This window comes from Geotrypetes seraphini, chromosome 19, assembly GCF_902459505.1.
Source record: "Geotrypetes seraphini chromosome 19, aGeoSer1.1, whole genome shotgun sequence".
In the NCBI taxonomy this organism is placed as follows: domain Eukaryota; kingdom Metazoa; phylum Chordata; class Amphibia; order Gymnophiona; family Dermophiidae; genus Geotrypetes; species Geotrypetes seraphini.
In genome coordinates, this window is record NC_047102.1 from 12,237,471 (window position 1) to 12,253,477 (window position 16,007).

General features: G+C 45.6%; 1 protein-coding gene across 3 annotated transcripts in view; it reads left to right on the forward strand.

Annotated features, from left to right (window-relative positions):
* The first annotated feature begins 2,089 nt into the window (after positions 1–2,089).
* The window catches only part of CREB3L1 (cAMP responsive element binding protein 3 like 1), a 91,381-nt gene continuing 77,463 nt past the window's right edge, over positions 2,090–16,007 (forward strand). For 2 of the 3 annotated variants that reach the window (XM_033928852.1, XM_033928855.1), the window contains exon 1: positions 2,092–2,628. In XM_033928852.1, coding sequence (XP_033784743.1) covers positions 2,515–2,628 — 114 coding nt within the window. In that variant the 5' untranslated portion in view covers positions 2,092–2,514. Of the gene's footprint in view, positions 2,629–16,007 lie in introns of all 3 variants that reach the window. The other variant, XM_033928854.1, reaches the window with a different exon arrangement.

Consider the following 16,007-nt stretch of genomic DNA (forward strand, 5'->3'; position numbering starts at 1 on the left):
GACAAAAAGTCTTCTTCAGGGATCCCTGGGGTCCTATAAAGGTGAGTAAGTGGGAAACAATTGTGTGGTGAGCCGGAAGTGAGACACTTGCATTTTATGTGGATGATTTCAGCAGTGGTGTACCAAGGGGGGGCGGTCCACCCGGGTGCAACCTTAGGGGGGGGGTGCACAGCCGGATAGGTCCGGAAAATTCCTGGGCTGTGACGGCACTCAGCGGCATCAGCAACCCCCCCCCTCCGTGATGGCACTCAGCAACATTGGTGCCCCCCCCCCTCTGTGACAGCACTCAGCGGCATCAGCGCTCCCCCTGCCCTGCGACAGCACTCAAGTTTGGCCTCCTTCTCCCGGCATCAGCAGAACTTCAGATCGGCAACAGGTGCTCAGTCAAAAGCTTCCCCTGACTGAACTGCCTGGGCGGAAACAGGAAGCTGAGTCAGGGGAAGCTTATGACTGAGCACCTGTTGCCAATCTGAAGTTCTGCTGATGCCGGGAGAAAGAGGCTGAACTTGAGTGCTGTCGCGGGGCAGGGGGGGCGCCGATGCCGCTGAGTGCCGTTGCAGCCCAGGAATTTTCCGGACCTGTCCGGCTGTGCATCCCCCTAAGGCTGCACCCGGGGCGGACCGTCTCCCCCTTGGTACGCCACTGGATTTCAGTGTACCTTTGGAACTTTGACACTTTCAAATAAAGTCCATTTAGGAACATCGTCACTCCACAGAGGTTTTTGGGGGTTTTATTTGGGTTTTCTCTAAACATACATAATATCAGTACAAGATTTCAATGCAAGTTTTCATCCTAGTTGGCACATATGATGTGTCGTTATCCTTACGTGACACAGACTGGTTCGGTTACTAATATACCATTCTTTGTAGTCCATGGATCAAGCGCAGGGGGGGGGGGGTCAGATGAAGAGGTATATATTTACAGTATTTGCTATACACTCCTCACTCCGTATTTGCGGTGGTTAGGGGCAGAACATGACCATGAATATGGAAAACCACGAATAACTTTTTATATGCTATTCGCGGGGTGGGGGTGGGGTTGTAACAGCCAGCCTTTAATATATTAAAATCGTGAATAGCAGCGATTGTGAAAGCTGGGAAGCGCCAAACTTTTTCTCGGTACAGTACTTTACTCATGATGTAATTTCTTGGGTGGGGAGGGAGGAATCAGCATGCAAAATATCACGAATAAGCGAAACCTCGAGTGCTGAAAGCGCAAATACGGAGGGAGAAGTGCCACCATTTTTATTCTTTATTTTGAATGGTGTTTTTTTAAAAACAATCGCTATGTTTTTATATTGTTTTTGTACATTGTTTCTCTATTAATGTTACTTATACCCTATTTTGTATACCGTATGTAGATTGTCTTCCAGATGCAGGCGTCTAAGTGCTGAAACAAGTGTTGAGTCGTAGCTTTGTGTGAATATTGAGCTCTTCTAACCTATTATTTAATCGATAAAATTGTTATTTGGACCTCTCCTCCCCTCCCCCCTTTTTTTTTTAAGACCATTTATCTTACCCTACTTTTCTTGATTGGTTTACCACTGTGGGGGTCTGTTGTTTTCTTTGTTTTTTTGTTATGTTTTTACTGATCTGGCTCTACCCCCCAGTGACTTTCTTAATAAATAAATACTTGAATTTCTAATCGGTATTGAAAGGGTTTAAAAGATCTGCTGTCCCTTATCAGAATCTTCTGCAACTGTCAATCCTGAAGGGTAAAGAATGCAGCTGGAACAGCTGCGGAATTCAATTAGGTCACATGAAATGGTTTTTTCCAAAGCATAGCTACAATTAATACTCTAAATCTTTTTATTGGTTTTTAAAAACCGCAAAAAAAAAAAAAAAGAGAACTAAAGAGGAAACAGGAGACAAAATCTTTTGAAACTCTAGATCCGCTGAGAGCGTTGACAACCCAACTTTTTCTGGAATGCTAATGATTTCAGAATCTTTGGAAGAACCAAAGCCGATCTGCGTGCCAAAATGCGCTTGGATTGCGCCAGATATTTCACAGCCTCGAAAGCGGCGTCCTTCGGCCAGCTCCAGCTCTTTGGCAGCTGGCCCGCCCCTTTGGAAGGCGTGGGCGGGGCCTGCGGTGGGGGCTTCCCCCGGCTGAGCTGAACCTTTCGGCTCTGCGGGGAGAGCGGAGACTGCAGCTGCCGAGGGACTGCTGCCGGCAGCGATCGAGACCTGAACCCCACCTGCACCCCTCTGAGGCACACCTGAAAGGGGGGGGGAGAGGAGCACCCCCCCCATCCCAGCTCTCCTCTCCCTCCAGTGCACAGAGCTTGCATTCCTCGGGAGCAAAGGCAATTTCGAGTCCCGGCGGCAGGATGTCCAGGTATCAGGCAGCGGGGGCGATCCGGGCCGGGAGAAGCGGCAGCCGCCCGAGCGGATTCGCATTCTGACCTGAGGAGCTCCCCCGGGGGAGGAGCGTCCGCCTCCCTGCGCTCTTTCTGGCTTTGCCGAAGTCCTTCCTCTCTTGCGCTGGACGTGGGTGCTCCCGAGGTCCGGCACCATGGACAGCCTGAGCCTTCTGGAGTATCCTGCTTTCCCGACAGACAGGATCTTTCCCACCCCCAACTTCCTGGAGCTGGAAGACCTAAACGAAGCTGATTTTTTAAATAACGTGGTAGGTAGGAGAGAAATCCGCATAAGACATGGGCCTTTCTCTGCTTTCGAAGTGAATCGGTCGTTTTGCTTTTCTGCCTGCATGTGCTAAACAAGTATTAGACGTGTATATCGTCTTGCATGGTGGGTTTGTTATGTCTGCATCGTTTAATATTTGTATACCATATAAGTCAGGGGTTTCCTATGATGCATTTGGCTTTAGTGTTCATATGTGTAAATATATGCCTTGTGTATGTGTGTTCACATGCAATATCTTTATGCGTTTGTGCATTTTCACATACACGTGTAAAGTATGCACATATGTATAAAATATTTATACAGTATATATGTTATGCTCATGGGGTTATTAACAAGATAAAAATGGCAGATAAAGACCAGCAAGGTCCATTCAGTATTAGCATGTAGCCTATACGGTGCCATGGCCACAGTGCATCTCTGTGCGTTCAGACTGCATGCAGTATACATGTGTCTGTAGCCGCAGACTGAGTAGGTTTCTTTCATAGCAGGGTAGGATTTTTCATTTCTGACACCTTCCTTCATGGCTGTTCCAACAGCCAGATCTTCCTCCCCTCTCCTCCATATCTGCAGCGAAGCCAGCCAGGGGCAGGCTGCAGCGCCTGGACCCCGTCTAGGGTCTGAGCCTTAGTACTGCTGTTATGAAAATGGATCCCTGCTAGTGACAGACTGGGCTGTGTCTGCAGGGGGAGGAAGAGTCCTGCAAAAAAAAAAAAAAAAAGCAGATTAGTTACAGCTTTACATCTGGACTCTGCATTTGTTTTTCTGCAGGTTGTGGGAATGGACTTGGGGAATATTATACACTGGACTGGAGGGTTTCCTCTTCCATACTAGGCTGAATCCAATGTGACACTGCCAACAGATTTTTATTCTGCTTTGTTTGTAATGGGGAGGAAGGTAGGAAAGGCACGAAGAAAGAGGAGAAGGGGGAAACGTAGGCACACAAGTATACAGGGAATATGCTTCCTACAGATTAGCTGGGGGCGAGGTGGCGGCAGGTATGGGCAGCTGGAACAGAGGAGGGGTTGGATATTGACTGTTGTTGTGTGGAAGTGGAGAGGGGTTGAGCATTGATGGTTGGGTAAGAGGTGAAGTAGGGTATCGTCTACTAGAGGTGACGATGGGGGGAGAAGAGGGGTTGGGTATGGACTGTCGGTTGGGGAGGGGAAAAATTATGTACTGACCGCTAGATGTGAAGATGGAGAGAGGAATGTTTGTGTTCTGAAGGTTTGTCGAGGAGAGCCGATTTAATGGAGATTCAGCTGGGGATTTTTTATTATTTTTTTTAAAATCTCTGGCGTTGCAATCCTGTGGGGGATTTCTGTGCTTTCCAGCTTCTGTTGCCTCTCTCTCTCTCTCTCTCTCTCTCTCGTGGGCTATTGGTAGCCAGCTTGTACTGCTGACTTGAAGCCAGGAACTGCTACTGCTTGGAAACGCCTGGGTTTGTTCAGCTGAGGAATGCATGAAATAGGAGAAACGGGACAACAGATACTAAATGCACTGGAATGAAAGTGGAATCTCGATGCCCGTGGATGATTCAGCAAGCCATGCACTTCGATGAGACCTGGGACGGTCACAGGCAGATGGTCAATACTATGAAACCACTTAGAAATGTACAGGGATTTGATCTTGCTCTAGGTCAGTGGTTCCGAATTTTTGGAACACTCCTTTAACCCTTTCAGGACCAAGGGACATATTTGTCCCATAACTTTAAAATCCTATAAATTTTGATTGGGATAGTCTACAGTTCTTTTTTTTGAGTTCAAACGTTTTTATTGGTTTTATGTATTGCTTCAGTTACAGAAAAGAAATAACAGGTAGATAAACATGAACACAATTCAGGGAATACATTTCAACATGTTGTACAAGTATTAATAAAAATAATAAGTGTGATGAGGATATCAAAAATCTCATTAGTAACAACTTCAATTATTACTACGTAATATATGTGCATAAGCAGATATCAGAATAGGTACAATTAACAAAGTTATATATGATGAGCATATCTACATACACCAGTTTGAAAACAAAAGGTCAATTGCCACAATAATCTATAAGAGGCTTCCAAATGATGTTAAATTTAGATAGTGTATTTGATCGTTCCGCAAGAATACGTTCATACTTTCCTATTAAGCATAATGAGTTCCACCACATGTGGAAATCTATTTTGGAGAGATCTTTCCAACAATATAGGACTGATTGGATTGCTAATGATATCATAAGCGTGAATAATCGAGACATAACAGAATTAATAGAGCCTGAGAGAGCTTGTTCTCTACCTATGATGATAGCATAAGATAGAGTATCATTTAGACCCAATATATTACTAATAGTTAACCATACTTTACTCCAATAGTCTTGAATTAAAGGGCATGAGAATATTAGGTGTTCCATCGTTCCTGTAGTCTCTTTACAGGACCAACAAAGTGGGGATGTAGTGGGATTTATTTTGTTAGACAGTACAGGAGTCCATATAGCCCTATGTAATACGAAGAAGGTGGATTGTAACAATGAAGCAGATCTAATTGATTTAAATAATGTTGCCCATAAATCAGACCAGTCAATTGCATCCGAAGGTAAATTGAGATCTTTGATCCATTTCACCTCCATTTCCAAGGGTTCCAGAAAAGAGGCTTTCTGAAGAAGTTTATACCAAAAAGAAGCTTTAGCTGTCTGGACAGGCAGTGAGTTCAGTAATACATATAGACCAGGTTCAGAAGTTCGGTGGAGTAGGTTCGGTAGTGAGTGGCTTATGCAGTGATAAAGTTGGTTCCACTTGAAATATTGGGATTTAGCTAAGTCACGAGAAAGTGATAGTTCAGGAAAGGGGATCCATTTATCCTTATTCAGAAGATCCCTCACTAGCCATATCTCGGTATTTTGCCATTCTTGCCAGACCAGCTGTTTGTCTGAAATTTTAAGCTTTTCATTGTTCCATAAGGGAATCAAAGAGGAGTCTGCCCATCTGGATGTAAAAGTAGAGTCTGCAACATCAACAGCTGTTTTATATGCCAATAGAATTTTATCTGACCTATCAGATTTTGATAGTGAGGCCCCAGCCAAGAATTTCAGTCTTTGTTCTCCATACATTTTATGTTCAACTATCCGCCATGCTGGTGAACAACATTGCAGAGTATTATGGTGTCCATATGTCCATTGACGTAAAAGAAAAGCATGGTGATAATGTAAGAAGCTAGGGAAGTTAACCCCACCAGCATAGCGTGGGGCCGATAGTCTACAGTTCTAAATTTGATATGTACGGATTCCATAGGATACTGCCTTTATGTAAACAAACTGGTTCCGACATTCATTCATTAGCGTCGTTGCCAGATTGAAGAGAAGATTCACTTGCCACACTGTCCATAAGCCAGAAGCGTGATTTTTTTAAATAAAAATAATGATATTTCACAAAAAAAAATCAATTTTTTGGCATCTGCAAGCCCTTTTTACCATAAAAATGTCGTCAAAACCACAAAAATTGGCCTACGATCCTTATGGTCCTGAAAGGGTTAACAGACCAGTGAAATCTTTGCATCTCCTTTAGTGGCGTAGTAAGGGGGTGGTGATGGTCCATCCCGGGCGCCATTTTGGTAAAGACGCAGGCACCCATCCTCCTCTCTGTCCCCCCCCCCCCCCGGGAGTGAGCAGCAACCCCCAAGCTGCTGTCACGCCAGGAACATTGCAGAGGGAAGCGACGCACGTGTGGCAGGAGAGGGCAGGGAAGGAGCGTGGTGAGGTGGGGGAGGGCGTCCCTTCCTAAACCATGTGTTCGCTAGTGGCAGTTACGTATGTCACTGGTAGCCACCAACAGTGCTAGCTGTTAAGATGTCCCAAAAATTAAATGGCAGTCGCTCTTAAAGTCACAGCGCTACATGAATTGTAAATAATGTTGAATAAAATGACCAATGTTATGGACTAGATTTCAGGACCCACAACCGCTCCTTGCTTGACCTCTCACAACCCTTGGAGGGATGGCAACAACTGGTTAAGAATACCTGCTTTAGATGATCACACAAATTAGGGTGGCCTGAGAAGGTAACGGGGTGGCCACATGTATAGAGACTTATTGTGGGACCTCATCTGCAGAAATCAGTAGGGACCAAAAAGTTGGGCTGCCAGAAGTAGGGCTGACCTCCTGGATCCTGGTCTTCTAGCTTAACCGACCATGAAATGCTGGGTAAGAAGCTAAGGACATTGTGCTGTGAAGTGAAATGACAAATAGAAAACGGAAAAGCTTTCTGGACACTCCAAAGGGCCATTATGCTCTCCGTGGCTTCAGAAGATACAGGGGAAGCACAGAGGGACAGACAGTTACACTGTTCAGGAGAGTCCTCCGCCTACAGACCTGCCAGTAGGGGTGCTGTTTCATTATCACATTTCAGTAATGAGGGAAACAGACAAACTCTACAGGACTCCAGAGGACCTGCCTGTCCCTAGCGATTGAAAACACATTATTGAAGTACCCCTCCCCCCCCCCCCACACACACACACTGGCGACAATACAGCTTGAGGGCTCCTTAGAAACAATAGTGGCACAGTTACCAATGTCTTATGAAGGGGCATTCACTATCTCTTTTCCACTGGGAAAACACTCTTGAAGTTTATGTAAAAACTCAAGGCTCCCAGCATGTTTTCCATGTCCCTCCATCTCTCTGATGTACTTCCTCTGGGGCAATTTCTCCAAATGGGTTATTTTTGCTACGTGTATATCCATCTCTGCTGTCGCCATATGTCTTCTCTTTGTGCCTCGATGCCTTGTGTTTTCTGTAAAATTCCTGGTTGCTCCATCTCAAAAAAAGATATAGCAGAGCTAGAAAAGATAGAAAGAAGTACAAAAAAGATGATAAAGGGGAATGAACAATACATGGGTTACGGCTGTTCAGACGGAGAAGATGCGGACAAGAGGGAATACGATGGAACAGGGAAATAGGAATTTTACCCTTTCGGATCAAATTTAAAGAAAACTGGAGAAAGGAGTTGCCCACTGAACACATACGAAGGCCCAGATTCTAGAAACGGCACCATCGTCTGCCTAAAAAAACGGCAGCTGACCGCGAGTCAATCACGCAACAGCACTGCATATGGAACTGCAGCTTCTGGCATTAGCCCCGCCTACAATGGCACTAGGAATCGTACAGTGGCTCCATAGCCACGAAGCAGGTGCTGCTAACAATATTATTTGGGTTTAAACAGTATTTTCCACTTTAAGTTACGCGCCATTTATAGAAAATGGGCCATAGTTGCCAAGTGTTCCAAGGCAGCTAACATAACTGGATTTAAGAGAGCTTTGGACGAATTTCCAGAGGAAGAGGACCCGTCAAAAGCGCACAGGACTTTGGCACACCGACAATCTCGTGGTGACATAAGCGTGCAGGACATATGCGCGTCGCTGCTTCCGCCGCTTTGAAGCCTTTCCGTTAGTGCAGTGAGGGGGGGGGGGGAACCCCCATACACTGAAAACTCCCAAACGGTGAAAACGGAAAGGAGAATGGGAGTTTTCAGTGTACTTACCCCTCCCAAACAGCAGTGCAATGACTTGTAAATGTACTGGCGGGGTTCCCCACCCCCCCTCACAGCGCTAACTGGAAGGCTCCAAAGTGGCGGAAGTGGTGGCGCACAAATGGCATGCAAATGTCACCGCGGGATTGTCAGCACGCCAAAGTCCTCCTCGCTTTTGACGGTGTGCCCAATTATTAGCCAGATAGTTTGGGAAAAAAAGCCATTTGGTCTAGTCCTTTCAATATGTGGGTACCAGCAGTGGCGTAGTGAGAGTAGGAGGTGCCTGGGGTGATGGTGCCACCTATACATTTCTCTCCTCCCCCCACACACACTCCTTTCATGCCCTCCTCTCCACCCCCTCGCTCCTTCTTCATCCCCACATCACACTCACACCCTCCCTTCCCTCCATCACGAGCAGTTTCTCCAGTCTGCTGCTTACGCTGCCATTGGCTTTCCCTCTGACATCATTTCCTGGCCCCACGACCTGGAAGTGATTTCAAAGGGGAGCCAGACTGGTGCGAGCAGAGGTTGCTTATGCTGGCAAAGGTTTAAAGAGATATGATGGGGGTGGGAAGGGAGGGCACGAGCGTGGTGTGGGGGAGGTGGAGAGGTTCTGGTGCCCAAACCAAAATGGTACCTGGAGTGGTCCCCCCCCCCACTGTACCTCCTTACTAAGCCACTCGATACCTGTGACTTAGACCAGGATACTGAGCTATGTGGTAATTTTGGTCTGATGTTGCATGACATGTAATTTCCTTCTGCTTGTGGGTCTGTGTCTGAATTCAAGAAAGCCTGGGATAGGCACATGGGATCTCTTAGAAAGAGGAAGAAATAATGGTTACTGCAGATGGGCCTACTGGATTGGCTATTGGCCTTTATCTGTCATCATGTTACTATGTTTCTATAACCATAAAGTTCTATGACATCACAATGCAGCTGTAAAGAGCCTTAGCCTATAGGAAGAGGAGATGCAAATGTTAAGAGCCTTAGCCAATAGGGAGAGGAGGAGATATTTATTGGATGCTGCTGGATGGGCCATTTGGCCTTTATCTGTCATCATGTTACAATGTTTCTATAACCATAAAGTTCTATGATATCACAATGCAGCTGTAAAGTGCCTTAGCCAATAGGGAGAGGAGGAGATAGTGGATGCTGCGGATGGGCCATTTGGCCTTTATCTGCCATCATGTTACAATGTTTCTTTAATAGTTGTATGACATCACAAAGCAGCTGTAAAGAATCTTAGCCTGTAGGAAGAAGAGATGCAAATGTTAAGAGCCTTAGCCAATAAGAGGAGAGAGTGGATGCTGCGGATGGACAGACTGGATGGGCCATTTGGCCTTTATCTGCCATCATGTTACAATGTTTCTATAACCATAAAGTTCTATGACATCACAATGCAGCTGTAAAGAGCCTTAGCCAATAGGGAGAGGAGGAGATAGTGGATGCTGCGGATGGGCCATTTGGCCTTTATCTGCCAGCATGTTACAATGTTTCTATATTTCTTACTTAATAGGGAGATAAAACTTAATCTTCTGTGTCAGAAGTAACTATATAATATTGTAATCACAGCTATAATCTCTTGTTAATAATATTGCTTTCTTTAATTTATTTTAAATATTATTGTGAAGTGCTCAGACCAAGTAACCCAAAATACAGTGAAGTCACTACAATGAGGTTAACAAGGGGACCATCATCGCCTTCACCTGTCCCCTGCCCTCCCTACGTGATCACGAACTAATACAGATCAACTTGATGTACTTATCTGAATAGGGGGGTAGTTGGTTTCGTTAATTCTCATTGGTGACTGTATACCAATAAAATTTATGTGCTCCGTTAAAATCCTAGAACTGTTCGTTCATTCTTCCAATCCCGTCCCCCCGACTCGAGTTTCACCTCTTCATCAGGGAGGGACACTGGTGAAGGCTCACTGAGATCAGGCTCACTCAAAGCAAACGGGCCAGACCCTGATGAAGAGGTGAAACTCGAGTCGGGGGGACGGGATTGGAAGAATGAACGAACAGTTCTAGGATTTTAACGGAGCACATAAATTTTATTGATATACAGTCACCAATGAGAATTAACGAAACCAACTACCCCCCTATTCAGATAAGTACATCAAGTTGATCTGTATTAGTTCGTGATCACGTAGGGAGGGCAGGGGACAGGTGAAGGCGATGATGGTCCCCTTGTTAACCTCATTGTAGTGACTTCACTATATTTTGGGTTACTTGGTCTGAGCACTTCACAATAATATTTAAAATAAATTAAAGAAAGCAATATTATTAACAAGAGATTATAGTTGTGATTACAATATTATACAATGTTTCTATAACCATAAAGTTCTATGACATCACAATGCAGCTGTAAAGAGCCTTAGCCTATAGGAAGAAGAGATGCAAATGTTAAGAGCCTTAGCCAATAGGGAGAGGAGGAGATAGTGGATGCTGCGGATGGGCCATTTGGCCTTTATCTGCCGTCATGTTTCTTTTTCTCTCTGCTCTTTTTGCCCCTTTGTTTGTAGCCTTCTTTGCCAGCAGAGCCCTCCCATCCTGTTTTCTTCTTTTTGACTGTCTCTTTTCCTCCCTTTTCCCTTCCCCAGTTTGATATTTTCCATCCTGGTTCACAGATCCTGGAGCCTTTGCAAAGCGCCTACAGTGTGGCTCTGTCTGGCGTGTGCTGGCTCTTTCTTTGAAACACAAACAGAGGCACTAGCTTAAGACCATTTAAACAGTCATTTATACCCCCTTCCTCCCCTTGGGAAGAGAGGAGGGGGTAGCAGTCGAGCATTAACAAGCTGAATCCAGCTGTTAGTGCGCATGCAGTGTGGACTTTTTCATAGCGCTGCCTTATCAGTGCCAGCCATTGTGCTGCTGCCTCCCAAGGCTTTCCTTGGGCTCTGTGTTCAGTAATTCTCTCTTTTTCCTGGTGTTGTTTTTGCGTTGGGGTTTGGTTTTTTTTTCCTCAGTTAAAGTACTGTAGTAGCACTGTTCCTTGTAGTAGCATTTGCTGGATGTGACTTGCTCCTTTTTTCAGTCTGAGTTCTTGATTTGCAGTTGTTCTCCTGTATGAGCACGCCAGGATAGCTGCCGGAGGAGCTTGTGAAGTAATTCTGTGACCCTGGAGCAGATGACAGGTGTATGAATGTGTGATGCCTCGAGGCGGGTTGTGACAAGGCGCTGAGAAATCACTGCTCTTAAGATGTGCAGTACAGGTCTGCACGGGAACGGGGATCGCAGGAATCCCCCCCTAACCCACGGGATTCCCACGGGGACCCCCCTCTGGCCCACGGGACTTCCATAGGGACCCCCCTCTAGCCAACGGGACTCCCACGGGGACGGAAGGCTTTGGAAGCAGGGTTCGTCCATATAATATAATGGACAAGTCAGCCTTAGTAAAAGAGGGGGGTTTATAAGTTAATTACCTGAACAGAAAACAAAAAAAAGAGTTCCACCAAAGAGATTCCACAAGGAAAACAGCAGCGCAAACACAAAAGAAACGGTGCAATTGATGATCCTGTCAGAAGTAATTGCTGCTTTTTATGGGGACGGGCGGGGATGGAGGTAATTCCTTGCGGGAATGGGTGGGGACGGAGAGGATCCTGACGGGGACGGGTGGGGACGGAGAGGATCCTGACGGGGACGGGTGGGGACGGAGAGGATCCTGACGGGGACGGGTGGGGACGGAGAGGATCCTGACGGGGACGGGTGGGGACGGAGAGGATCCTGACGGGGACGGGTGGGGACGGAGAGGATCCTGACGGGGACGGGTGGGGACGGAGAGGATCCTGACGGGGACGGGTGGGGATGGGTGGGATTTCTGTCCCCATGCAACTCTCTAATGTGTAGTCAGAATGGCCCAGGGGGGTTGCTCAGGGCCACCTTCTTATTCATCTTCCTGATATGCCAAAGGAGAGTAGGCGGCTGCCTTTGGAATCAAATCCAGGTTCTTCAACCTTTGACACCTGTGGACCGGCGGAAATAAAATAATTATTTTGTGGACCGCAAATATAAAAAGATCCAAACGGTAACAAAGCCTTGATTGCTATGTTGCTCAAGTTAGGATGACTAGTGCACTAAAAGTTGAAGAACACTGGGCTAAGTTGTGGGCCAGACCCCACCCATCTCTACCTAATCTCCGCCCCAGACCCCGCCCCCATAATAGTACTAATTGTAACTCCATTTTTTCCATTCATTTTTCATTTATGCACACACACAATATAATCGTATTAACAACACATAATGGTTAACTACACAATTAAAATACACAAAGCACACGGTATGCTTTTCAACATTCATTCCTACCAGAACACAGATAACCCCTTGTAAATGCAGGATCAAAAACTAAAAGTACTACTATTTGCAAACAAACCCTAAGATGCAAGACTCTGCAAGCAGTACAACCCCAGAGGAAAAGAAACAAATGCATTTCTTCCTGAACAGACAGCAGATGTAAATCAATCACTAAATTAAAAAAATATAAGCATTCCCCCTACCATTGTTGTTTCTCTCGCTCCATGCTGTGCCTTGTCTTCTGGCCTGCCCCCCCCCCCGGTGTTATCTTCAGGCCAGTCCATGGTGCGATCAACGTGGCGTCTTCGGACCGGCTCCCTGAGTGCTGCATTGCACAAAGCTGTGGGCAGCGGCTCCTCACGCACACCCAAGGCCTCATCTGGCAGCCTTCCCTCGGACGAGGAAGCGGGAGCCGCCCCGAAGACAACGCCGCATCGATCGCACCGAGGACTGGCGGCTGAAGAGCACTGTCTGGGGCCCGATGCACGTGTGCCGGCAGGAAATTTCTGCGGACCGGTGCTTTAGAGAATCACGCCTAGCAGCACCTAAGTCTTTCTCCTTCCCTAAACCGAGACGGTGATTGCAGCAATCCTAGAATACCTACGTAACTTATTCAGCAAGGGACACAAAGCCTTAGTGATGCAATTCGACATGAGCTCGGCCTTCGACTTGGTGGACCACAAAAAACTACTACAATGTTTAGATTTAATCGGCATCGGAGGCGAAGTGCTGGACTGGTTCCGAGGTTTCCTATAACCCGCACCTATCAAGTTCGCTTCAATGGCAATCTCTCTAAAACATGGAGAAACCCATCAGGCATGCCACAGGGGTCCCCATTATCCCCACTACTCTTCAACGTCTATATAGCTTCACTAGATACGCAGCTAACCCAGCGAGGCATAAAAGTATTCAGCTATGCAGACGACTTCACAATCATAATCCCGTTCACTGCATCTCCCTCCGAAATCACCCCCACAGCAACTGAAGCGCTAAACACGATGGAACAATGGACCACAGATTTCAAACTAAAACTCAATTCAGATAAAACTAAATTCTTCATAGCCTCGCCTCACGCACATAATACGACAATATCATTACACATTAACAATCTAAACTACCCCATTCAACCAACGATGAAGATTCTAGGAGTAACACTAGACCAAGGACTAACCATGAAAGACCACATAGACTCCTTAATCAAAAGAGGGTTTTTCACTCTCTGGAAACTTAGGTCCATTAAGGCGTACTTCCACACTTCAGCTTTCAGAATTCTAGTACAATCCCTAATATTAAACCACCTGGACTACTGCAACATCACCCATCTGACAATCCCCCAGAAGCAAATGCAAAGACTACAACTAATACAAAATGCAGCAGTCAGGATGATCTTCGGGCTGAAGAAGTCCGATCACATAACCCCTTCCTACCGACTCCTACACTGGCTGCCGATGGAGGCACGCACGAAGTTCAAGCTAGGATGTCTCTGCTTCAAAGTATTAAACGGTCTAGCCCCAAAATACATAACAGACCTCTTCTCATTCCCAACCAACAGACATGAAAGAAAAACACACATGAAATTTGTCTCCCCAACGGCTAGAGGGTGCAAATATAAGAGACACCATCAACAACGGCTATCATATCAAGCAGCCAGATGGGGTAAAGACCTAGAAAAACTAATTGCGCACACAAACAACTATGAAAAATTCAGGAAACACCTAAAAACTTATCTATTCTTGAAATACCTAGGTAATGAACCGGAGCATCAACCCCCCTCGTAACATCATCACACACCTGTACTTATAAACTGTTAACCTCAACCCCTAATCACAAACCATGAACACTCTATTCAATTTACGGAATATTTCTACCTCTGTGTAAGCAGCCTGGCACTTCCTGGCCTGCAGCACACATACTGTCGTAAATATTATCAATGTTATCAGATGCACACTGCTATACTCTTTAATTCGTTGTATGTACAGTTTCTCTTTATTGTATTTACAGTCTCTCGTTTTGTAAACCGCCTAGAAGTCGCAAGATTGCTGGCGGTATATAAGAATAAAGTTATTATAAAGTTATTATTAAACACGCCTACTTTGGAGATAATCCCCGCTAGGCATCTTGTGATAGGCACCTATCTCCCAATTAAATTTTTTTTCAATTATGAGTTTGTTTACTAATTTACTAATTAAATTAGCCTAACTATAGATACCTCTTATAGCAGTGTCTCTCAAACTTTTTTTTTTTTTAGCTCTGGCACACTAAACGGAGCAAATATATTTTGCGGCCCATTATAATCGAAATTATAAAATTGCAAAACCAACAAAAAATTACCCCCCCCTTATACGAAGCCGTGTTAGGCTTTTTTATTGCCAGCAGCGGCGGTATTAGCGCCAGTGATCATAGGAATTCTATGAGCGTCGGAGCCAATACCACCACGGCCGTAAAAGGGGAGTAAATTTGAGTTATTTATTTAAAGTTCTTTCATCTACGTATGGATAATTGTAACAATGGCGATACTAAAGCAGATAGACTAGAATTGCTAATCAAGGCGATGGATGTGCTTGTTTTTGAGTGCAATAGAGCAAAAAAAAGAGAAAAAGCTCGCCTTAATACAAAAACAGGAATCCGCACAAGGAAAGCGTAGCAAGAATATCTTGTTTTTTTGAGCGCAAATGAACTCAAAACGCGGCTCGACAGTCGACAAGCAAACACGCATTTTTCATCATCCACCATCTGCAATCGTTCTCTTTCCCCCCCCCCCCCCCAATTTAATTTCTGTCAGAGCTGAAAATCCAAGTTCGAAAATATAAAAAGATCCGAACGGTAACAAAGCCGTCATTGCGTTGTTGCTCAAGTTACGATAAGTACTGCATAAAAAACTATAATTACTTTAGGTTAATTTTCCAGGACCAATCATGTCAAAGAATGATGCTTGTCTGGGCGGTTGTATCCTTCTGCACACAGACGCTCGTAACATTAACAGACTTTTGCAATGTACATGTCATCTAGTCTAGTGTATACTTATGAAGAGAATTTTTTTTAAAAAAAATGAAGTAAAATTCTGGAATCTCTTTGGGGCATACCACTGTGCCATGGCACATAGTTTATTTAAATATTTATAACCTGCATATCCAACAGGCCGTCAAAAGCGTGGAGGACAACGGCGCCACAATCCTGCGCTGACAGTTGGGCGCAGGAGAAATGCGCACTGCCGCTTCTGCCGCTTTGAGGCCTTCCGTTTTGTGCTCTGAGAGGGGGTGTGGGGGGGGGGAACCCTCAACTACAGTTAGAACTCTTCGCGCTCCTGTTGGGGGGAGGGGTTGGGGGGAACCCCCCAGTACACTAAAAACTCCCTTTCTCCTTGCCATTTTCGGTCTTCGGGAGTTTTCAGTGTAGCGGGGGAGGTGGTTCCCCCCCCCCCCACCCTTAGAGCAAAAAATGGAAGGCTTCAAAGCGGCGGATTCGGCTGCGTGCAAATGTTAGCACGGGATTGTCGGTGCGCCGTTGTCCTCCGCGGTTTTGACACGTCACCACTAAAACAGATATAATAGGAAAAAAAGGGGGGGAAAAGACA